The following is a 23,081-nucleotide window of genomic DNA, read 5'->3' as shown; positions in this document are numbered from 1 at the left end:
CCTGGGTGGCTCGGTCGGTGAAGGGTCTGCCTTCATCTAAGGTCATGATCCCAGGGTCCTAGGATTGAGTCTCACATCAGGCTCTCTGCTCAGTGAAGAGCCTGCTTCTCCCTCTCCCTCTGCCTGCCATTCTGCCTACTTGTGATCTCTGTCTGTCAAATGAATAAATAAAATCTTTAAAAAAAAGAGTGGAGTGAGTTTTTGGTTGATTGATACAACAGAAACTGCAGAGCCATAAAAAATATGAAGTATATAAGTAAATTGTGGAAAAGAGAGAATAATTCTACTTACAGCTCACAACTTGCCAAACTAAATAATACATTGTTTGGGGATAAAAACATAAGGTTAAATTACACATCAATAAAAAATATGTGGTGAAATTATAACGAAGAGTAAGGGAATGATAAATGTAATATTTAGGGCAGTGTTCACCTCTGAGAGAAGTGAAAGGGACTAACTAGGCAGGGACAGCCGTGCTGGAGTCTTAGAAGGCAAAACTGATGTTCTCTTTCTCACACTAGTATCTGGATGCTCAGGGTTATACATGTCTTCAATCCTTATTGTATTATCAATACCCTTTTTAGCTATTAAATATTTAATAATAAAATTTAAAAAATATATTTTATTTATTTGACAGAAATCACAAGCAGGCAGAGAGAGAGGGGGAAGCAGTCTCCCTGCTGAGCAGAGAGCCCGATTTGGGGCTCGATCCCAGGACCCTGAGATCATGGCCTGAGCCGAAGGCGGAAGCTTTAACCCACTGAGCCACCCAGGTGCCCCAATAAGAACAAATTTTTTTAAGTGTCAACTACCTTAGTGGTCAGACACAGAGGGTAATGCCACCATCCCAAGGCATTTGACTATGTTGCCTGTCTTGGAAGATCCAGGTGGGTAGATGAAGTTGGCCTATTCGGAGCAGAGATGAGAGCAGGAATCTGGGTGCTGCTGCTCCCCTCTCTCAGGCTGGGCCGGAGCGAAGAGGAGATGGGAAGGCGGTGCCGTCTTAGATGGCCAGGGCTTTATTACATTTGCAAAACTGGTCTGCAGATGCCGCAGAAGATAGAAAGATCCATCCAGAATCCCCCACCCCGCTGCTGAGTGCTCTGGCAGCCACGTGCCCACCAGATAACATCTTTAATATCCAGAGGGAAATGAATTCCCCTGCTTGGTCTGCCCATCTGGCCTCGCCTCTTGCCACAATCCGTTTATCTGGCAGATCTTCCTCCCCTGCAGGAAGAGAAGAAAATTGTTCTTCCACAAGTCAGTCTTTCATCATGAAGACATTGTCTGGGTGGTGGGGCCTGGGTGCTGGTTATTCCTTCTTCCCTTCCTCCCTCCACATTCAGCTTCTGTGGGTCGCTTCTGCACTGGAGTTCAGGGACTATGGAGATGAATTGAGCATGAACCCCAACCTGGAAGAGTGAACACACTGGTGGGGTAGCCAGACTAGAAAGCAGATATTCATGTAACCAAGTGTAGTGGAGGTAACCAAGCCTCGGAAACAAAGAAAAATTAAAAGATTAAGCCCACCAAGGTTGTAGTCTGGAAAGGTTCCCCAAAAGAAATGACTTTTTATTTTCTCCAAAAATTAATATTGTCTTACTACTGAAGATACACATGCTTATCTCAGAAAAATGAGAAAAAATTAGGGGACAAGTATATTAAAAGCACTCTTTTCTTACCACCAAGACAATTATAATTCATGTTTTTCAGAAGATACCAGTTGAACTGAATCATTAGAAATGAACAGGAGAGGTATTGGTAAATTTCTATTCCTTAAACTGTGGGGTAGGAACCTTGTTGCCTTTAAATTATTCCTTACAATGTACATTACATTAAATGTACTCTCTTATTTGTAAAATATCTCACAATTAAAAGGTAAATAGGGGTGCCTGGGTGGCTCAGTGGGTTAAGCCTCTGCCTTTGGCTTAGATCATGATCTCAGGGTCCTGGGATCCAGCCCTGCATTGGGCTCTCTGCTCAGCAGGGAGCCTGCTTCCCTCTCTCTCTCTCTCTCTCTCTCTCTCTCTCTGCCTGCCTCTCTGCCTGCTTGTGATCTCTCTCTCTGTCAAATAAACAAATAAAATCTTTAAAAGGTAAATAAATATAATATCTAGACAAGGATTTAAGGAGGACTCATTTAGATAATTCACCTGTCACTAAACGAAATTTTAACTTGAGAGAAATGTTGGTGGTAAAACTGGAATTGTAGTCCTGTATTTTCAGGTTTTAAAATTATAAGAAGTTGCATAAAATCTCAAAAGTTTAAAGTGGAATTATAAAAATCAATGGGCCATGGTGGTATTAACCTTAAAAATAAACCTGCCAGGGGCGCCTGGGTGGCTCAATCATTAAGCATCTGCCTTGGGCTCAGGTCATGACCCCAGGATCCTGGGACCCATCCCTGCATCAGGCTTCCTGTTGCATGGGAAGCCTGCTTCTCCCTCTCCCACTCCCTCTGCTTGTGTTCCCTCTCTCACTTCGTCTCTCTCTGTCAAATAAATAAATAAAATCTTTATTTTTTAAAAAGATTTTATGGGGCGCCTAGGTGGCTCAGTGGATTAAAGCCTCTGCCTTCGGCTCAGGTCATGATCTCGGGGTCCTGGGATCAAGCCCCGGGTCCTGGGATCGAGACCGGCGTCGGGCTCTCTCTTGGTGGGGAGCCTGCTTCCCCCTACCCCCACCCCGCCGCCTCTCTGCCTACTTGTGATCTGTCTCTGTCAAAGAAATAAAGAAAATCTTAAAAAAAGAAAAAAGATTTTATTTATTTATTTGACAGACAGAGATCACATGTAAGCAGAGGCAGGAAGAAAGGGGCGGGGGAAGCAGGGCTCGCAGGACCCTGGGATCATGACCTGAGCCCAAGGCAGAAGGTTTAACCCACTAAGCCCCCCAGGTGCCCCATAAATAAAATCTTAAAAAACAAAACAAAACAGAACAAAAAACAACTGCCAATTGTTTTACCAACAAAAACATAGGTTTATTCAGGGATAGCAGAGGTTTGTAATCCAGGACAAGAAAGCTACAGCAAAACCAGAGGCAAGTTCAACAAACAAAGGAGAGAAGTGTTATTTTACGGAAAAGAAGGAGGAAGTTGGGAGGAGTTGTTTTGAACATCATCCACTGGAGAGTAGCAAGAGTTAAAGGTGACGATGGTTTTTCATAGGCTGAGTTGCAGGGGCAGCCGATTTATTTCAGGGGATGCAATGTACAGCTTTTTCTGTGGGAGCTTGTAATTTATGATTCTCTTCAATTGAGATTCTTCTGTTAGGGGTCTGTAATTGACAATTCTTCCTGTAACTGACATTGAGCAGTATGGTTGTCCCTTGGTTTCCCTTTATTAATTTTCACAAGGGGCACAGAAATCCTGAAGAATATTGATTTTTTAAAAAACGAAATGGTATCTGAACCAATTTAAGCCATTAGAGACGAACTCAAGTTTTAGCCTCACCCAAGTGCTTAAAAAATATTATTGGAGGAATGAATTTCATTTACATTCTGGAAATGAAAAAGCAGTTTATAATTCTGTTCTTGATCGAGGTATTACAGATAATGTAAGGTTTAAGATTTTTTTTAGTGCTGGGATTTGTCTATGTTAGGTGAAAACTGGCCCTGGTGACCCTGGGACCTCTTGAAGGTAACCAGCCATTTATCTGGTCTAATTTGAACTGCCAAGGGTGCTACTGTCTTGTGCTCAGTAAATGGTTCTAGTAAAACTGCATAAGCAAATCAAGCCGAAATCAAATAGTGTCAAGGAAAGGTGGGGAGGGGGTGATGTTGTCCAGAAGGACAACGGGTTATTATTCTAGGCAGAAGCGACAGCAGACGCAAAGGGAGAAAGACGTTCGGGAACAGCAGGAAACCTGGTGGGACTGGAGGGAAATGGAACCTCATCTGGCCAGCAGAGGTACTGCTGAAGCATCAGACCCAGAAGTCTCCCAGCGCTCCTCCTCCCTCCCTCCCTTCTCGCTCCCGGGTTCCCCTCTCCCGCTCCCTGCTGGCACCGCCCCCTGGGCAAAGCGTGGGCGGAAACGGAGCCTCGAGCACCTTCCCAACAGCGCGCGGGTCTGCTGGCGCGGCTTGATGATGTCACGCTCATTGACAGCGTGAGCAGCGGCCGTGAAGGCTGCTAGCTTGGTTGTGAGCGGTCGGTAAGGGTCTGAGCTGGTCTGGGGCCGGGCCAGGTCGCCTTCCGAAGGCTCTGCGGGGGATGGCCTGGAGTTTGCAGCCGGGGCGGGGGGTTCGTTGTCTGCACTGTCGTGGGGTTGGGGGCGGGGGTCGGAGGCCAAGAAACCTCTGACTCTGAGATCAGGGCTGCGGGTGTGCTGGAGGGGCGCCTGCGCCCAAGCTGGGTGAGAGGCACGTAGTCGGGCACTGGGTCTGGCGGAAACCTTAGGATCCGGATTGGGGTGAGGATAGTCTGGGGGTAGGGGTGGGAGGACCACGCTCACGAGTTTCTCTCCCCTTGTCCCCGCCCGCCCGCTCCGGTGGTTCACGTGGGCTGCAGGTGCAGCATGTCTAGGCTGGGGGTCTTGGGCGGCGCCCAAGCCGGGTTGGGACTGTTGCTGGGCACCGCCGCGGGCCTTGGATTCCTGTGTGCGCTTTACAGCCAGCGGTGGAAGCGGACCCGGCGCCATGGCCACAGTCAAAGCCTACCTAACTCCCTGGGCTACACGCAGACCTCAGAGCCAGGACGCCAGGGTACGTCCTAGCCGGTCCCCTGAGGCCACAGTCGTGGCTGATGGATGGGCCTAGGGTCCGGGCTGCCTTTAGTAGAGCCGGTGGGATGGGACAACGGAAGGGGTGCCTGAGAGTTTCACTTTTCTGTAAAGTTAACTGAAAAGGAAAGCAGTCTTCTTTTTCTGTACATTTTCTTGTAATCCCATTAAAGCCTATTGTGAAAAGGCTGTTTAGCCTTTACTCTTAGTTCAGGCCGCAATAGTGCTACGTATGTTGTAAAGGCACTTGCTTAGTGTTGGGTAAAGGATTTAGTTAGTAGAGAAAAAAGAGTCCAAAATAAGGCAAAGGGAAAACTAATCTTAGGGGAATTAAGTCTTGAGGCTTATGTATTAAATTATGTATTAGACTTTGAAGGGAATGTGGAAACTATCCAAGTTTGTTTCTTGTTTGTTTTTTAATCCTTAGTTGAAAATTGAGATTCAAAAAGGTTATGTAACTTCACTCAGGGTGTCATAGAGCAGTTAAGTGATAGGATTGGGCCTAGTCACCTGGTCCAGAACTTGCACAGCATAGACGTGGGAGTGCATGTTCTGCAATTGAGGCTGAATGTTGCTGGAAGCCAGCCACAGCTGAAGTGGGTAATACTTTTGTTTTGAAAACTTTGACCTTAAGTTGTTTGAGCAAAGCATCTAAGGCTGGTTCAAACCGCTCTCCTCAGGTGTGTGTAATGGAGAGGCGTGGAGATCATGTCACCCTATGTTAATTGGGAATGAGTGTTCTCTGATTACCAAACGCCAGATGGATTGGAAAAGTTAGTTTTAGAAGAGTCTTCAAAGAGTTATCCTTGCTGGTTGCAGCTGTTTGTCAGCATTTTATAACATGTTGGTAACCTAGTATTAAAAGAGTGCTTGCTTGTCTGTCTTTTCCTTGTGGCTTATTTGTAATTTCTTAGCAGTAGGTGTTTGGAGAAAGGGGCAATGTTCCCAGAGATCTTTCTTTCTTCTTAAAAGGTTTTTTTTTTTTTTTTTTTTTTTTAAGTAATTTCTTCACCCAACATGGGGCTCGAACTTAATGCTCCCAAGATCAGGAATCTCATTCTCTACCAGCTGATTCAGCCGGCTGCCCCCCAGAGCTCTTTCTTGCTATACATTCCTGAATAATATCGGGTGTGTGCTGTAATCCAGCCTAGACTCTCACTAGACGTCCTTGAACACATTTATGTTTGCCTGCACTGTGGGTCCTGCCTTCCTGGTTTCTTTACTGTTTTTACATTTTCCAGTCCAATGGCCTTGGGGAGCTGCTCTTTTATTAGCATTTATTGTTGGAATTTACCCAGAGCTCCAATGAGGGCTCAGGAATGGTGTTTTTCCCATGGGGTGTGGGTGGGCTTTTCTCTTAGTAACTGTTCCTTTCTCTTTGCCCCTCTCTGATGATACTACATGAAGTCCTTGAGAGGATCAGAGTTTCTTTTGCTCTTCTCTGTGGAGTGAAAGCCCAGAATTTGAGTTCCATTTTAGTTCTGCAGTGTGGCTGGTATTGGCTGCCTTGTATTTGGGAACTAGCTAGACAGGTAAAGGATTTTGTTTTCCTTTTGCAGCGCAGATGTCCTGCCTTCTAGGTACTGTGTTCTTTTTTTTTAAGATTTTATTTGACAGAGATCACAAGTGGGCGGAGAGGCAGGCAGAGACAGAGGGGGGAGCAGGCTCCCTGCTGAGCAGAGAGCCTGATGTGGGGCTCAATCCCAGGACCCAGAGATCATGGCCTGAGCTGAAGACAGAGGCTTAACCCACTGAGCCACCCAGGCGACCAGTACTGTGTTCTTGCCAGCATTTTACATTAGGGTGCGGTACTGCTAAAGACTGCGGCATGAAAGCTTCTGCGGACAGAGGGGGCTCTTATGAAGAGACTGGGATCTTGATTTTTTTTTTTTCTTTAAATAGTTACTTGAAGAGTTGTTAACAAGACTTAGCTGTGAACATTTACTGTCTGAGTCACAAGGGTTTTGGTAAACTGAGCTCCAGTGAGAAGCAGGTGTTCTTAAATTCCAGGTCAAAGATCTCTTCCTCACCCTGTCCCCTGAGCGTCACTGTGTGCTGTCCTTCCTTCAGTGAGGCCTTTGCGGGCAGGCCCCAGGGAGGCTGGAGATGCTGCGGAGCTGGTCAGCCTTCCGCGGGAAGGGCAGGAGGAGGTGCTGGAGCGCCTGGACTTCGTGCTGACCGGGCTGGCGGCCCTGCGGCGCGAGGTAGAGGAGCTGCGGAGCAGCCTGCAGGGCCTGGCCGGCCAGATCGTTGGGGAGGTCCGGTGAGTGATGCAGCCTTCCATCCCACTGCCCTTGGGCCCTCAGCTGCTCTCAGCCCCTGCAGCTTGCTCAGCTGAGCTGTGTCCTGGCCTTTGCTGCCGTCTCAGAGGCAGAGACAGTTGTGTAGTTCCTTACATAACTGGCAGGGAAGCTGTATGCTTCGTGCTTTGCCTTCTTCTATAAGTTCCATGGTGCTTTGGGGCCCCCCTCCTTTTGGTCTGTTGTAGCCGCTGACATCCTTTATGCTGACTTAGCTGGGCTGCCCGTGCAGGCTGGGCCCGGGGAGCTGTCCTTGTTCTTCTGAGGGTAGAAACCCAGGATTTTCTCTGTGTTTGGCTCTTTACTGAGCAGCATTAGTGAGAGGTTCCTTCGTGGAGGGAAGCGACGGGCTGGCTGGGACCTAACGGCACCCTCTCTAAAGGGACCCGCCTTTCAGATCCCACATGGAAGAGAGCCAGAGAGTGGCTCGGCGGCGAAGGTTCCCGTTTGCCCGGGAGAGGAGTGACTCTACTGGGTCCAGCTCTGTCTACTTCACAGCCACCTCGGGAGCCACATTCACAGATGCTGAGAGTGAAGGCGGGTGAGTCCTTTCTCCTGGAGGCAGTTATGACTTCGGCCAGGTGACCTTTTGTAAAAGTGCTTTCTATCTCTGGAAAATTCACACTGAGCTGCTGTCAGTAATCTTGGGCACAAGGCAAGGTTATAAATGAATAAAATAAGGAATAGGTAAAACAAGAAAAACCATCCGCCTTGTGTCACTTAGGCAAAGAGATATTAACAGTGCTTTTTGCTTACATCTGTCATTTTCCTCGGAATTGGTTTTTTACGTAGCCATAATTTTTATTTTCATGTTTCCTGTAACATTAGTTGAGCATTTGGCTGTGTTATCACAAGAACTTTATAACTGTTGTTTCATGACTTTATTTCCTTCACTCAGTGGCTGAGCCAGGTTTCCAGAGCCCTCTAAGCTCTAACTGTGCTCCCCTCTCCTGGAGGCTCCTCTCTTCCCACATGGGAGGCTTGCTCGTGCTCGCTTGCCATCCTCACGGGTGGGAGCTGACTGTCTTGAATATGTAGTAGCCCAGCAGCTCTGCTTGTAGGCCTTACTGTGCGCCAGGACATCAGGCAGGAGTCTGGTAGACCGCCTCTAAACATGCTCAGGCCAAGGGCTTTTTGATTTTAAGTCACTAGTGCCATTTTGAAACTTTGGTCTCAAGGTTGGAGTCTGAATCTTTGTTGTGGAGCTGGACACTGTCATTGGCAGCTTCTGCCCTGGTCTGCTGCTAGCTCCTCTGTGAGGTCTGGAGGCTGACCTTTTCCTCCCCAAGGAAAAGATTGGGACAGAAGCACTGGTTCAGCTGTAAACATGCATACAGCCATTCTGGGTGATCTTTGCAGCAATGTCCTTCTTCTTCTTCTTCTTCTTCTTCTTCTTTTTTTTAAAATTTTATTTATTTATTTGACACAGAGAGAGACAGCAAGAGAAGGACACAAGCAGGGGGAGTGGAGAGGGAGAAGCAGGCCTTCTGCTGAGCAGGGAGCCTGATGTGGGGCTCGATCCCAGGAACCTGGGATTATGACCTGAGCTGAAGGCAGACGCTTTTTTTTTTTTTTTTAAAGATTTTATTTATTTATTTGGCAGAGGGAGCACAAGTAGGCAGAGAGGCAGCTGGGGCACGGGGGAGGGGGGGATGGTGGTGGAAAGCAGACTTCCTGCTGAGCAGAGAGCCCAGTGCGGGGGCTCAATCCCAGGACTCTGAAACCATGCCTGATCCGAAGGCAGAAGCTTAACCCACTGAGCCACCCAGGCGCCGCCACCCCCCCCCCCCCCCCCCCCGCCCCCCGCCCCAGGCAGACACTTAACGATTGAGTCACCCAGGTATCCTAGCAATGTCCTTTAGCTGAAACACTTTATGATGGTAACTACTGTTTATTTTTCCTCTGGCAGACACCATGCCAAGCACTTTAGAGCCATTTCCTCACCTAATCCTTCCAGGGATCCTAGGAAGTTGGTGCTGCTCTTCTTCCTTTTCTGACAGAGACTTGAGGTTCAGCGAGGCTCAATGCCTTGCCCAGAGTTACACAGCTATTAAGTGCAGGCTCAGCGGCGCTCATCCGCAGAGGTTGGGGGGGGTCTGTGATCTATGGCATGGCTTGGTTTTGGGGGCACGGAAAGGCCTTTAATGGGAAGAACTAGCCCATGGGGCCCATGGAGCCCTTGGGAGTTCTTCCCATGGACTGAGGGCTGCCACAGCTCATGGCCCAGGGAAGACCTACCCATGGCAGTATGATCTGTTCAGTACATCTTAAGAAATTTCAGCCTCATTCTGTTTGGGACAATATACTGTCCTGCCTCTCTCTCCTCATTTGGTTTCCTAGGAAAATGGAGAATAACAGTTCACCCTTTTTCCATATTCCTGCTATTGGGCATCTGTCCTGGGTTTGATTATTGGTTGCCCAGGCACCTCTTGCAACAAGCCGTCTCGGTAAGAGCTCTAGTCCTTCCTTTGTGACTACTGTTGTCAGAGTTCTCTGATCCCTGTTACCTACCTTGTCAAGGGCAAAATGGATTTGTATTTGGCATATCTGGACTGAAAAGAAGGACAAAGTAATTGGTAGTGGGCCCTGAGACTTAAGGAGCATTTGTATGCAACCCATTCAAGCAGGTCACTTGGGTGGGAAACTAATGTTTGTAAGAGGGTAGAACAGGAGAGGTCACAGCTCTGCCCAAAGTGATACAGAACTCAGGGCCTTCAGTGATGATTTCAAGAAGTGGCACAAGGGGCACCTGGGTGGCTCAGTTGGTTGAGCGACCGAGTCTTGATTTTGGCTCAGGTCATGATCTCAGAGCAGTGGGATTGAGTCTGGGGTAGGGCTCCGTGCTCAGCGGGGAGTCTGCTCAGATTGTCTTCCTCTCCCTTTGCTTGCCTGTGCACATGTGCTCACTTGCTCTTTCTCCCTCTCCAGTAAATAAATCTTAAGAAAGAAAGAAAGTTGTGCAAAGTTTGGGCAACAGTGAGAGCCAGAGGATTTAACCCAGGAAGCTTATGGGAGCTTCACTGCTTGAGGTGCTCACTGGGGCTGTGAAGGCCCTAAGGGGAAGGACCGGCTTATCAGCCACCTGATGGGATGAGAGGAAAGGTGGCTTTCTTAATTACTAGCAGACTTAGCCCATGACCGATCTGGAGGCATGTAGTAGCTGCTGGTGTGGTACGAGGTGCAAGACTCCGGTTTAGCTGGTGCTCTCTGGGGCAGTGCCCATGGTGGATAATTCTTTTTGTCATGGTCACTGCCATATAGGTCAAGGGGGAATTTGGGGAGGAGACCAAACTCTGGAATGGCTTTGAACTTGTGGGAGTGCTTCTTTGAGGGATGAAAAGCTAAGAACATTGAATAGCCCACTCCACCGAAAGCTGTATTCCCTTTTCTTCCGCATAAAATAGCAACTTTGAGCTCCTAGGGGACTGACTGAATATGGCAGAGGCAGAGTCACTGTGTGGGTCCACAGGCTTGTTCCCTGAATATTGTACCAAACGTAACGTAACTTCTCTCCTGGTCAAAACCCAGCTTGCCCTCAAACACTAGCTCCTCCAGCAAGCCTTCCCAGGCATCCCAGCCAAAAAGATTGCCTGCAACCTCACTGCCACTCCTTGGGCATTTATTACCTCGTTTAGGTTGGTCTTATCTTCCCCACCACTGAGGGTCTCCCATGCCTGGTTGTCTTTGAATGCTTTAGATCAGCCCCTCTAATGGGGCTTAGGAGGAGTCAAAAGAAGGAAACTTAATTATCGGAAGGGGATATGTGAGTAACTGAGTCCTTGATCACTGACTCGTGGGCTCTCCTCAAGGGGTAGAGTCGGGCGTCTCTGGCCTCCTTGCTCCGAAGGAGCCATGGGTTCTCTACCATATGTGGGAACAATGTGTCCCACCCAAGGATACAGCTCCGAAGAGCCTTTTTAAGGGACCATTCTTGCTCTGGTGGCTTTCTCCATGGGCTGGATTGGTGGTCTGACATGTGGAAGAGCATGATGTGAACATAGGGTCGCAGCCCATGTTGCTGTGGAAGGCCTGGAAGCTCACGGGACTGATGTCTGTGCTGAGGCACCAGGTGTCTGGCCGCCCACAGCATGGCAGCCAGCGGGGTGCAGGTTAGCAAGTCAGAGCTCCCTGAAGTGGGGCTGAGGTGCCAAAAAGGCCTCCTCACTGTTCAGCCTCACTGGGGCTTCCCTGCCTCACTGGCTCCACCAGCTCTTACTCTGTGGGCAGCGGGGTCTTCCTGATCACTCCCATTCCTCAGCCACATGAGCTCCCTGGAGAGAGACTGCTGATTGCTATGCACTAGAAGTGATCAGAGCAAGGGTCCCTCCCCGGGAGACTCCTGATTTGAACTCCTCAATGGAGGGAGTTCAGGCAATGGTGTCTCCCTTTCTTTCTAACAATACGGTACAAAACTCTGTCTCCTTACCCCGTATTAACCCATTTATCCATCATGCCTTTGGCCTGGCTGGGCTGAGTAGAGGCGCTGGTAGACTCTGATTTGATTTTCTTATTTGGGCAGGTTATTGTCCCAGGCTTCAGAGTTGGTTGGGAGTCTGTGTAGGCTGCTTCTGTGTGGTCTTGTTCATCACTACTCAGGTTGGTTGTAAAACCTCTGCTACTTTTCCTGTGCCTCTAATTTCTAATGTTTCTAGTGCCCGTTGCTAGAGGGGAAGGAACTTGGGTAACATCTTAAAAAGCAAGGTGTAGCTAAGGTCAATACCCTACAGGTTCCTGGAGCCATTTTTTAGATGAGTCTGGAAGCTCCTCTGTGAAGCAGGGGCACAGACAGGGAACTTGGTCTCTTTGCTTACTTGGTATCTTCTGGGTGGAGCCCATCTCCTTGTTGTGTGTGGCTTTCTGGCCTACCACTTGGACCTGCCTTGCCCTGTCTTTGTAGGTGCCTTTCTTAAATCTTCTTCAGGTCTGTTCTGTGCCAGCTCAGTATCCTGTCCCTGTCATCATTCTAGGATGGAGGAAGGCATATCCCTAAGTGACCCTAAGATCTTCCCTGTGCTTCAGAACCTTCTGGCTCTAAAAGAAGCTGCTTTTCCTTCACTCAAGTCTGGAGGCTTCTCTGGTGTCTGCTTCTGGACCCTGGAAGTCTGACATTGTCCTTTGCTCAGTTTTTGTCTGATTCAGTTGGCACTTAGGGAGAACACCCTGATGAGCCACCAGTGAAGGCTACGATCCAACAGAAACGCGGCCTCCCCTTCAGTGAGTGCATCAAGGTAGGGGGTTCCAGGGACGCGCCTGCCTGGCTTGTGGCGGCCCCAGAGAAATCTTCGCAGGCACTTCTGTTTCCATCTTCCTCCTCTCCTGATTCCAGCTGCAACGTGGCCTTTCCCCACCGCAGCAAGTTCCTAAGGTTTCCAAGGGCTACTTGTATTGTGGTTTAGGTTTGGTTGCTGACTTAGGACAGAGGTGTTCGGAGAATTGAGAAAGAAGATGTAGATATTTGGGCTGCCTGTGGCCTTGGAGGCTGGCACCCACCCATGTTGTTTCTGGCGGTGCTTTTGGCTGATAAGGCAAAAATGACCGACACACACTTAGCCTGGTGAGCCGCCCAGCTCAGGATATCACCTCCACTTACATAATGGTTTTTATCTTAAAAACCGTTTCTTTTTACTTAAAAGAATATATGCTCAGTAAAACAATTATATGTAATGTTAAAAAGTAGAAAAACTTCCTTTAATTCTTCTACCATGAGATCTATTAGCAACATTTTGGTAAATTCCTTTCTAGGCTTCTTTCTAGCCTTCTGTTTTTTCTGATTATCTGGCCGACTTGATAGCTTGCAGGGCGGGAGGGATCATCTTGTATTGACCCCTGACTGCCCCAGTGCCCCCAGCTGGTCACTTTCCCTCCGGGATCATTTTGCCAGTCTGTGGTTCCCATAGGAAGCTTTCTCTGTGCCTATGTGGTAGAAATGGTTTTTACTTGGTGCTTTGGACAGCAGGAGTCCCTCTGTGGGTGGGAGACAGCCTTGGAGCTCTGAGGCTAAATAAACTCCGTTGGGAGTTTCTGTGTGGCTCAGTGGGTTAAGCCTTTGCCTTCGGCTCAGGTCATGATCTCAGGGTCCTGGGATCAATCCCTGCATCAGGCTCTCTGCTCAGTGGGGAGCCTGCCCCCCCCCCCACCTGCCTGTCAAATAAATAAAATCTTTAAAAAAAAAAAAAAAGAATCTCCCTTGACCTTGTCACTTCTGTTTCTCTGCCCCAGTTATACCACAGCCAATGCTGAGTCTGACTATGAGCGGGACTCTGACAGAGAAAGTGATGATGGGGAAGATGAAGTGAGCTGTGAGACTGTGAAGATCGGGAGAAGGGACTCTCTGGACCTGGAGCTGGAGGTGGCGTCAGGCCCAGTGGCCGGAGCCCTGGATGCTGCAGGCTCCCCGGGCCTGGAGGATGTGCTGCCCCTCCTGCAGCAGGCGGATGAGCTGCACCAGGGCAGTGAGCAGGACAGGCGGGAGGGCTTCCAGCTGCTGCTCAACAACAAGCTGGCGGTAAGGCTCTGGCGTCCTGTCTGCCCCACTGGCCCCACAAGCCGTGGGAGGAGGGGAAGGCTAGTGTTGCTCACAAGCCTGCCGGAGGCCATAGGAAGGGAAAAGGGGGGTGAGCTGGCTGCTTCTGCACGTACCCCTCAGGCTTGCATGTCCTGTGGGCCTGGTTATACCCCTGCCCCGAGCCACCTCCCCACAGCCCTCTGCCTCCTGGAGAGCTGTTGCAAAAGAGCTCTACCACTCACAGTGGAGAGAAGTGTGGAAAGAACTGGAATATTTTTTTCCTCTTCTATTTCCCTTGTGGCAGAGCCTAAGCTGCTTGCCCTACTTGAAGTTTCCATCACGAGGGACAAGTGTGGAGGTCACTCAACCACAGTTCCCTTCTCTGGTTCACTGCCAAGATTTATGCTTACCCAGGTATAAATGTCCCAGAGTTAGAATGTTTCCTTTTCTTGGGAAATGTGAGAATTCACATTTTTCATTGTGTCAGCCAGACTTATTGTGTCGCATTTCGTGTTGGAGTTGAGCTTTGCTCCTCACAGTGGGCCCTCACTCGGAGGCTTCTGCAAGCTACTGGGCAGAGATGACGGATCACCGGTTAGCTAACTGCGGGTGGGGGCGTGTAGGGTCGGAGGGCTGTGCCTAAGGCTGGCCTGATGTCTGTGTATAACACACTAGCTTGGAAACTAAAACCTAGGGCTTGGGTAGAAGGCCAGAGGCCCAGTTATCTGCAGCTGAAGAAGAGGGGTCTCATCCCTCCCTCTCTGTTTGGTCTACAGTATGGAAGCCGGCAGGACTTTCTCTGGCGCCTGGCCCGGGCCTATAGTGACATGTGTGAGCTCACTGAAGAGGTGAGCGAGAAGAAGTCATATGCCCTAAATGGTAAGTACTGGCAGATTCCTCATGGGAAGGTGACTGATTCTGGGGCTGAGCTGGTCCATCTGTTTGGGGCTCAGGGGAACCACCAAGATAAAAGGCTGTCAGGGTAGTGGTAGTTCAGTTATTCACTGGGGACAAACTCGGGTTCCCAGGGACTTCTGCTTCCTTTTTTAGACAGTGGTCACTGCTTCCCTGCACATTGTGATTAATACCGGTGCAAATGTTTTTAGGGGTAGCTGTAGCATACTTGGATAATTGTTCTCACTCCCCACCTGCAGGAGAGGGCAAAGCCTGTTTTCTTAATCTGAAGGTTTTTTTTTTTTTTTTTTTTTGCTGCTGCTTAGGAATCTGGTTTGAGTTATGGAGCCTTTGAGGCAGGTGTTCTCTGAGAGTATCAGCAGACCATGTTTGGTGAGAGCCTATGAGCGGCAGATTGGAAGAATGCTGCTAGCTTAGGAGTCCTTGGGATCTACTTAAAAACTCTGTTGCCAAAGTCTGTGTCTGGGCAGATAGGGTGCATATGAATGATGCCAAACTCAGGGCTTGTCCCTATCTGTCATGTCACTGAGAATTCTGGGACTTTGAAAAATGACTGGTTTTGTGGGGAAGATGGGTCCTGCCTACCCACACACAAGTCGGGTACTGTCAGTGGGCTTCTAGGTCTTGTGGTTCAGTTAGATACCTAAAGTTAACTTTCCAAAGTGGATATGTCTACCTCCTCACTTAGAAACATCGAATCTTTGCTAATGTAGAATCTGACAATACCTCAAGGTCATTGTTTCAAGCATTTGTAGAATTGTCAATATAGAAAGAACAGATCAGTTGAGTTTTGAATGTTTATTGAGGCAGATCATCAGAAAAATCTCCAGGTTTTAACAGAGGTGCTTAATTACTTTTTGCTTCTTTCTTTTCAAAAGTTTCTGTGTTCCCTCCTAAATTTGAGGTAAGGATTCTCATGAGCTTTTGGGCTGGTATTTGGACTCCTTGGTACCAACAAGAATCTTTCCTTTCCTTTTGATTGTTATCTTATTTTTTTTCCCCCTAAAGATTTTATTTATTTTAGAGAGCATGAGCAGGGTTGTGGGGGGATGGGGAGGAGAGAGAGAAATGTGGAGTCCAGCATGGGACTTGATCTCACCACTCTGAGATCATGAGCCAAAAACCAAGAGTTGGAGCTTAACCCCAGCACCCCCATTGAGCATCACTTATTAGTACAGTGGCCAGCATGAAACCTAAAGGTGGGTGATGGTTAGAGCAGCCATTGTCAGTGCTCTGGTCTGATCTGCAGAGTTTGGACCCCCCTGTGCAAGTCTGCTCCTGCTGAACCACAGGTGGAGCAGCCTTGGAGGCCCCAGAATTTGGCTTTTTAGGACCATCCTTCATGGTCCTTTCCATTTTGTTCTATCTCTAAGAGTCGGAGCACCAAGAGGCAGCCATTCTGTGGGATATTATGTGGTATCTTCTTACTCCTTTGTCTAGCTTGGCAGGAAAGAATGCTGAGCTCTTACTTTCTAGTAAGATAGCGCTTTGAGGTGGGCAAAGAAAAAAATCTGCTGAGAGACCATGTCCCTCACTGATGGGGCCATACACAGTCATTGTTTAAAAAGGGGAGATTAAGGTGCAGGGGGTGGAGAGGGGGTTGGCGGTAGCGTTTCTCATCAGCCAACTTAAAAATGTATTTGTTGGATATACAACATCTTACCATCATTACTATCATTTAAACATGAGGAAACCTTTCACATCAGCCAGCCTATCACCTCAACCCATTACTTTTGCCCCATCTTCTCCACACTCCCTTTGAAGTGCTCTCCATTTTAATCAACGGAGAAGTCCCATTTGGCAGTATGCTCTTTTCTCCAGTATTGTAGGCATGATGTTCCTCAGCTAGAAGGCTCCAGACTACATGACCGCATAGCAGATCCTTGTCAAGAGCTTTCATGTGTTTAGGCCTTGATTTGTCAGTCTTGGTGCTTAGGAAACTAAATGAATGTCATTTCTGGTCAGACATTTGGCTCTGGTGAGGAGTTTTGGCATAGAGATGTGATTATTTTTAGATCACAGTTTTATGAGAATTTGATCAAAAGGAAAGGTAGACCCTCTCCTCAATAAAATACAGATGCACCTAAATTTTTATACAACTTCAGAGGGATTCATGGACACCCTAAAGCATGCCTATACCCCCCTAGGATAAGGTCTCTTTGGGACAATTTGATTGCCATTGGGTTCTTTCTTTCTTTCTTTTTTTTTTTTTTTTTTTAAAAGATTTTGCTTATTTATTTGACAGACAGAAATAACAAGTAGGCAGAGGCAGGCAGAGAGAGAGAGGAGGAAGCAGGCTTCCCTGCTAAGCAGAGAGCCCAAGGCAGAGCTCAATCCCAGGACCCTGGGATCATGACCTGAGCTGAAGGCAGAGGCTTTAACCCACTGAGCCACCCAGGCGCCCCAACCATTGGGTTCTTTTATATTTAAAATACTTTGAGGGGCACCTGGGTGGCTGTTGTTAAGCATCTGCCTTCGGCTCAGGTCATGATCCCAGGGTCCTGGGTTTAAGCCCCACATCAGGCTCCCTGCTTGGTGGGAAGCCTGCTTCTCCCTCTCCCACTCCCTAGGCTCTGTTCCCTCTCTCACTGTGTCTCTGTCAAAAAAAATAAATAAAATCTTGGGGGCGCCTGGGTGGCTCAGTGGGTTAAGCAGCTGCCTTCGGCTCAGGTCATGATCTCAGAGTCCTGGGATCGAGTCCCGCATCGGGCTCTCTGCTGAGCAGAGAGCCTGCTTCCCTCTCTCTCTCTCTCTGGCTGCCTCTCCGTCTACTTGTGATTTCTCTCTGTCAAATTAATAAATAAAATCTTTAAAAATAAATAAATAAATAAATAAAATCTTGAGGTGCCTGGGTGGCTCTGGCTCTGTGGGTTGAGCCTCTGCCTTTGGCTTGGGTCATGATCTCAGGGTCCTAGGATTGAGCCCCGTATCAGGCTCTCTGCTCGGCGGGGAGCCTGCTTCCCCCTCTCTCTCTGCCTGCCTCTCTGCCTCCTTGTGATCTCTCTCTCTGTCAAATAAGTAAATAAAATCTTTAAAAAAAATAATATCTTAAAATAAAAAGCTTTGAGGGATGCCTGGGTAGCTCAGTCAGGTGACTGTTGGACTCTTGGTTTTGTTTTTTTTTTTTTTTTTTTTTAAAGATGTCATTTATTTATTTGGCAGAGAGAGATCACAAATAGGCAGAGAGGCAGGCAAAGAGAGAGGAGGAAGCAGGCTCCCTGCTCCCTGCTGAGCAGAGAGCCCGATGTGGGCCTCGATCCCAGGACCCTGGGATCATGACCTGAGCTGAATGCAGAGGCTTTAACCCACTGAGCCACCCAGGCACCCCGGACTCTTGGTTTTGGCTCAAGTCATGACCTCAGGGTTGTAAGTTCGAGCTCCACGTGGGGCTCTCTGCTCAGAACGTTGTCTGCTTGAGATTCTCTCTCCCAGCCCCCAATGCTTAAACAAACAAAACCCCCCCCCCAAACCCCAACAACTTTGAAAACATCAGGTGGGTGTTATAAAAAGAAGGTAATTGGGCAGTGGATGACAGAGGTAGGGAAAAGAATGAGGTAAAGCAGAGGTTATCCCTGGGAAGCTATTTGTAGCTTTTCATTCTGCTCAAATTCAATATTCCAAACAAGTCCAGATTGGGTAGGGATTGGTAAGGGCTAGAGCAGTCATTCTTGCCACAGCCCCTCATGTCGAAGTCTGCATGGGAACCCTTATGAACTCTGAATCACCTTTGTCCCTACAGGAAAAGAAGAAGCGGAGGCTGCCCTGGAGAAGGGGGATGAGAATGCTGAATGTCACCAGTGGTAAGTAACCCCTGCAGAGTCCTGTAATGAGCTAGCGTGAGTTACAGTGGAAGAGAGCCATTTCTCTGCCTGAGGAATCAGGAGAGGGAGCTCTGGCCTTTATTATCATATGGCTGGGCCTAATCCAAACCAGGGACCCAGGGGAGTTTTCATTGGAAAGTGCTCTGGGAGTGAGGCAAGGGGGAATTCGAAGATTTGTTGTTGTTGGGGCTTAGAGAAATGCGTACCTTTTTAAGAGTCATCCTTGCTACAAAATTTGAGGGTTCTTGGCTCTTCAGGGAGGGTGGCTCCTGTGTCCTGCACAAGCTTTTTCCTCCTGACTGCAGTCCCTGGCTGGTGGTAGACTTTGGCTTCTGTGCTTGGCTTGCATGAGTTAAAATGAATGTGAGCTCAACCCCAGGAAGTTTAGTTTATTACCTTACAAAAACATCAGCCTTGCTTTTGTTGTCTCATGAGAGGCAAAGTTCTGCCAACTTCCATGGGTTAAGGCCAACTCATTCCTGGGGCCTGGTTCCAGCACCGCAGTTTTATTGAAAATTCCCTTCTCACCTCTCCTTTGCTTTCCATATTTCTGTCCTAAGATTGTCTCTGCAAGAGGCCAGGTCATTGCCACTTCTCTGGATTTCCTTGGGGCTCCTGGACACCCAAGGATGGAAACTGGACTACACTTTATTCCTGAGGAGTGGCTTTTTGGAAGGAAATACGGAAACGAGCCTCTGGAAGTGTTAGATACAAATCCCTCCCTGCCGCCCTAGTATTTGTTGAATATATGAAAAAGCACCTTGGGTCTCTAGACACTCATTTAATGTCAGCTGTGCTTCTAGAAACAATGATGGGGGGATAGAGTAGTGAGGCCTTTTTTTGTTGTTGTTTGTTTAAAGATTTTATTTATTTATTCGACAGAGAGAGATCACAAGTAGGCAGAGAGGCAGGCAGAGAGAGAGGAGGAAGCAGGCTCCCTGCTGAGCAGGGAGCCCGATGTGGAACTCGATCCCAGGACCCTGAGATCATGACCCGAGCCGAAGGCAGTGGCTCAACCCACTGAGCCACCCAGGCGCCCCGAGGCCTTTATTTTTGAAGACAGAAGATGGGAAGCTGGGGGTTTTGTTCCCCATGGAAGGAAGGATGTGGACTTTCTTCCTCTGCTTCTCTTGGTTCCCAAATGAACGTGAGAATTTCGTAGAGTGTCCGTCCCATCCCAGTTTGTCCTGGAGTACAGCTTCCCAAGGACATGCCTGTATGCTTTTAAAGCCAATGAGACCTTTTAGTGTCTGCTCCGGAAATAAGAACCAATGTACTTAGGTCCCTTATATTTTGATGCTGATTATTAGAGATCTGCTTTTTAAGTTTTTATGACCCCTAATGGTTATACTCATTATAGGGGGAAACTTGTGGAGACTTGGACAGAGACACTGCCTAAATGTTAAGTATGAGAAGTTGACTGGTGGACCCCACTTTTTTGTACCTAGCATACTTTGGAGAATTGTGAGCCTACCACTGTTTGCTAAAGAATGTGAAGTAGGACGGACCACAGATCTGTGAAAAGAGGAATTTTGTACATACAGAGATGCTGTTTTCAGCTTTACTTGAGGGGTTGGGGGCAGTGGATGGGAAGCCCATTCCTTGTCCCCGAGCTTCCTGCGGCTTTTCCCCTTAGGTACGCGGTGCTCTGTGGTCAGCTGGCTGAGCATGAGAGCATCCAGAGGCGCATCCAGAGTGGCTTTAGCTTCAAGGTGAGGAAAGGCTTTTCTTCCTTCCCTGGTGCTGCTCTAGTCCAGATTCCCTGCTCTTCCCTTGCTCCTTGCAAAGCGTGTTCCTATAGTCTCTACAACTTGTTCTTCCTTTAGCAACTCTGATGTCAATTTATATTTACATTTTTCCCCTCAGGAGCATGTGGACAAAGCCATCGCTCTCCAGCCAGAAAACCCTATGGCTCACTTTCTCCTCGGCAGGTGGTGCTACCAGGTAAGCTGCCTTCTGGGGCACTTGGGTGGCTCAGGTGGTTGAACACCCTACTCTCGGTTTTGGCTTAGGTTGTGATCTTAGGGTCATGAGACTGAGCCTCTGTCAGGCTCCAAGCTCAGCAGGGAATCTGCTTGAGAGTCTCTTTCCCTCTGCCGCCTGCCCTCCTCAGTTTTCTCTCTCTCAAAAACAAAACAAACCACGTTTTTTTAATTCACACTTGGATCTTTTGGTGGCAGGTCTCTCACCTGAGCTGGCTAGAAAAAAAAACTGCTGCAGCTTTGTTTGAAAGCCCTCTCAGCGCCACTGTGCAGGATGCCCTCCAAAGCTTCCTGAAGGTATTGGGAAAGAAGGGAGGGATTTTTGGTAAATTGTAATTTTAGGCTTGCCTGTTAAAGGAGAAAGTCAGAACCACCTGGACAGCTTATAAAAATAGAGTTCCCCAGGCCAGGACTGGAAAGCTCTAATTAATAAACTTCAGCCTGACTTGAATTTGGTAATTCCCTGAAATGCTTTGTTTCCTTTTCTAGGCTGAAGAACTACAGCCAGGATTTTCTAAAGCAGGGAGGGTATATATTTCCAAGGTAAACTCACCTGCTTTTTTCAACATAGATGAAATCACATGTTGATATATAATGGGAAGTCCTGAAAGTTCAGTCTCCTGGTGGCGTTTCTCCCAGGTTTTCACTGTTGTCTCTTCTCAGTGCTACAGAGAACTAGGAAAAAACTCTGAAGCTAGACAATGGATGAAGTTAGCCCTGGAGCTGCCAGATGTCACCAATGAGGTAATACTTTGAAGAGCTTCTCTAATACTGGGTTCCATTATTGAATCATTTGAATTTTTCCAGGGAAGAAAATCTTCCCTTGAGGTTTTATTTTCCCTATAAAAGATAGTTTACACTTTTGCATGTAGTCATCTTTGTATATATCTCACCTTGGGGAGGGGGCAGATTTCATAGGCTGCAGGCTATCCTGGGAAGGTCGGGTAAAGACTGATAACAGAGCTCAGAAGGGAAGTTATCAGTGGTTTGGGAATTGGCTTAGATTTTTGAGGCCTAGTCTTTCTTGTCTCCCTAGGATTCGGCTTTCCAGAAGGACTTGGAAGAATTGGAAATAATTTTAAGAGAATAATTGCATTTCAGTGGCCTTGATGACTTGAGGGAGAATGCCCTGCTTAGATCATCAGGAATCTAAGACTGCTTAAGTGATGGTCCTGACTCCTGGGTCTGACTGGTATCCATAACCATTCCTCAGTTTCTTTCCCACTGCCCACTGGTTAATTTATTCTAATCCCTTATTTTATCTGAAATTGGGGAAGTACTTAAGGCCTGGATTTCTATAGTTGTCTTAAGTGAATTCTTGAAAAATCAAGATATATATAGCACTGACGGCTGCCTTCAGCCTACTGCTGAGGTGGGTGAACTTCAAAAAGCTCTAAGAACAAAACACAGAACTTGTACTCACTAATCTTTTCTATTAATATTTAAAACCAAATTATATCGTTCTTATACCCTATCAGGGTAAAAGGAAAGGTCAGGGCAGCCCATGGATACTGCCTTCTTCTTATCTATCATGTGGATTCTAACTGTATTCCTGGGCTGAGGAGCTAGACCACTTCACTTACAGAGTCCTGGTAGCTTTTGGAAGGACACCAGTGCATAAGGCTTATGAAACTGTGAAACAATGATCTTAAAGAGTTGCCTGGAATATATTTTGGTATAAACCTGAAATAAACCAAATTTGACTATATTCCCCTATGTTTGCCATCCGCTCCTTTCTTGCTTGACATTTCCCTGTTTTCTACTACCGAAACTACTGCAGACAAACAGAAAAATAGCACCAAAAAGTTTAAGCTCTTGGGTTAAAGCTATTTTCAATGGAAATTTTAGTTATGTACAACACAGAGAGCTTCTTTTAGCCCAACAAGGCCTATTCCAACTATTTTACTCTTAGGGCCAACAGCACAAAGCGTAATCTCACCTGATAAACTAACTCACCTATAAGAATAATTGAGGTAAGTTTATAGGACTGACATGCTTTTATATAAGAACCAAGCTTCCATTCCAGATTCTGTCACCCTGGCTTACTCTACCATCCCAGGTTTGTTATGTGGTATAGAAATGAAAGAAAAGACTGGAGAGGTACTCCATTCTTTAAACAAAGCTGCATTAACTCGACTGTCTTCCTATCTCCCTAAATACAGTAGAATCAACACAGCAACAGCAGAGATTTTCTATGCCTTTCCTCCCAGTACTAGCTGCCAGGCCCTCTGAAATTCAAAGAGCTGGTTAAAAGCCATCCTGAGTATAAGTCTGAAAGAGAAGAGGAGGACGATCTCAAATCCCTAAAGTAGAATAATCCGGACAAATATCAGGGCTCTACGACATAAGACTCATAAAGGCCACTGGAAAGTCATGGGATATTCATCTTATAGTAATCTCTATTAGCCTGAAGGATAATAATCAACTGAATATAGGACTTCCCTTTAAAATTTTCAATTTTAAAACAATAGAAACTGATCACTCAGTGCCCAAAGTTATTTTGAAGGTCCTATCTTGAAATACTCAGCTTATATAAGAACAACTCCTGTAAACAGCACAGATAACTACTTTATTAGAAGCTCCACACTAAATCTACTTAAAGAGCCCCTAAATGCTTAAGATTCCAAAATTATCTTGAGTTACTCTTGGCAATTAAAAACCCAAGCAAGTAGATAGTTGGACGGCTGGTGTTCCAGTAGGCCTGCCCCATAGCCCTTAACTAAAAAATTCTTACATAAGATAATTCAGGCAAACTAACTTAACAACCTGTTTCTGACTGACAAGAGTTTTATCGGCAGAAAAGAACCACTTTCTTTGCCACACAGGCATTTCAACATTAT

At 47.2% G+C, this 23,081-nt stretch overlaps 1 protein-coding gene across 5 annotated transcripts; it reads left to right on the top strand.

The window, feature by feature from the left end:
• Positions 1 to 4,041: 4,041 nt before the first annotated feature.
• RMDN3 (regulator of microtubule dynamics 3) lies at positions 4,042 to 21,949 on the top strand. 5 transcript variants are annotated; one of them, XM_032343303.1, is made up of 14 exons: positions 4,042 to 4,151; positions 4,508 to 4,701; positions 6,789 to 6,981; positions 7,416 to 7,559; positions 13,238 to 13,523; positions 14,300 to 14,402; positions 18,178 to 18,238; positions 19,620 to 19,661; positions 19,896 to 19,971; positions 20,126 to 20,203; positions 20,440 to 20,538; positions 20,731 to 20,784; positions 20,905 to 20,985; positions 21,278 to 21,949. In XM_032343303.1, the coding sequence occupies exons 2-14, from the start codon at positions 4,515 to 4,517 to the stop codon at positions 21,329 to 21,331; spliced, it is 1,458 nt and encodes a 485-aa protein (XP_032199194.1). In that variant the 5' UTR covers positions 4,042 to 4,151; positions 4,508 to 4,514; the 3' UTR covers positions 21,332 to 21,949. The 5 variants fall into 5 exon arrangements, with proteins under 5 accessions (XP_032199194.1, XP_032199198.1, XP_032199197.1 ...); XM_032343306.1 differs by having other exon boundaries at positions 4,054 to 4,151; positions 4,491 to 4,701; XM_032343304.1 differs by having other exon boundaries at positions 4,054 to 4,184.
• The last annotated feature ends 1,132 nt before the right edge of the window (positions 21,950 to 23,081 follow it).

Source organism: Mustela erminea, chromosome 5 (assembly GCF_009829155.1).
Source record: "Mustela erminea isolate mMusErm1 chromosome 5, mMusErm1.Pri, whole genome shotgun sequence".
Lineage (NCBI taxonomy): Eukaryota > Metazoa > Chordata > Mammalia > Carnivora > Mustelidae > Mustela > Mustela erminea.
Note: the sequence above shows the minus strand (reverse complement) of the source record. Positions and strands in the feature narration are given on the sequence as shown.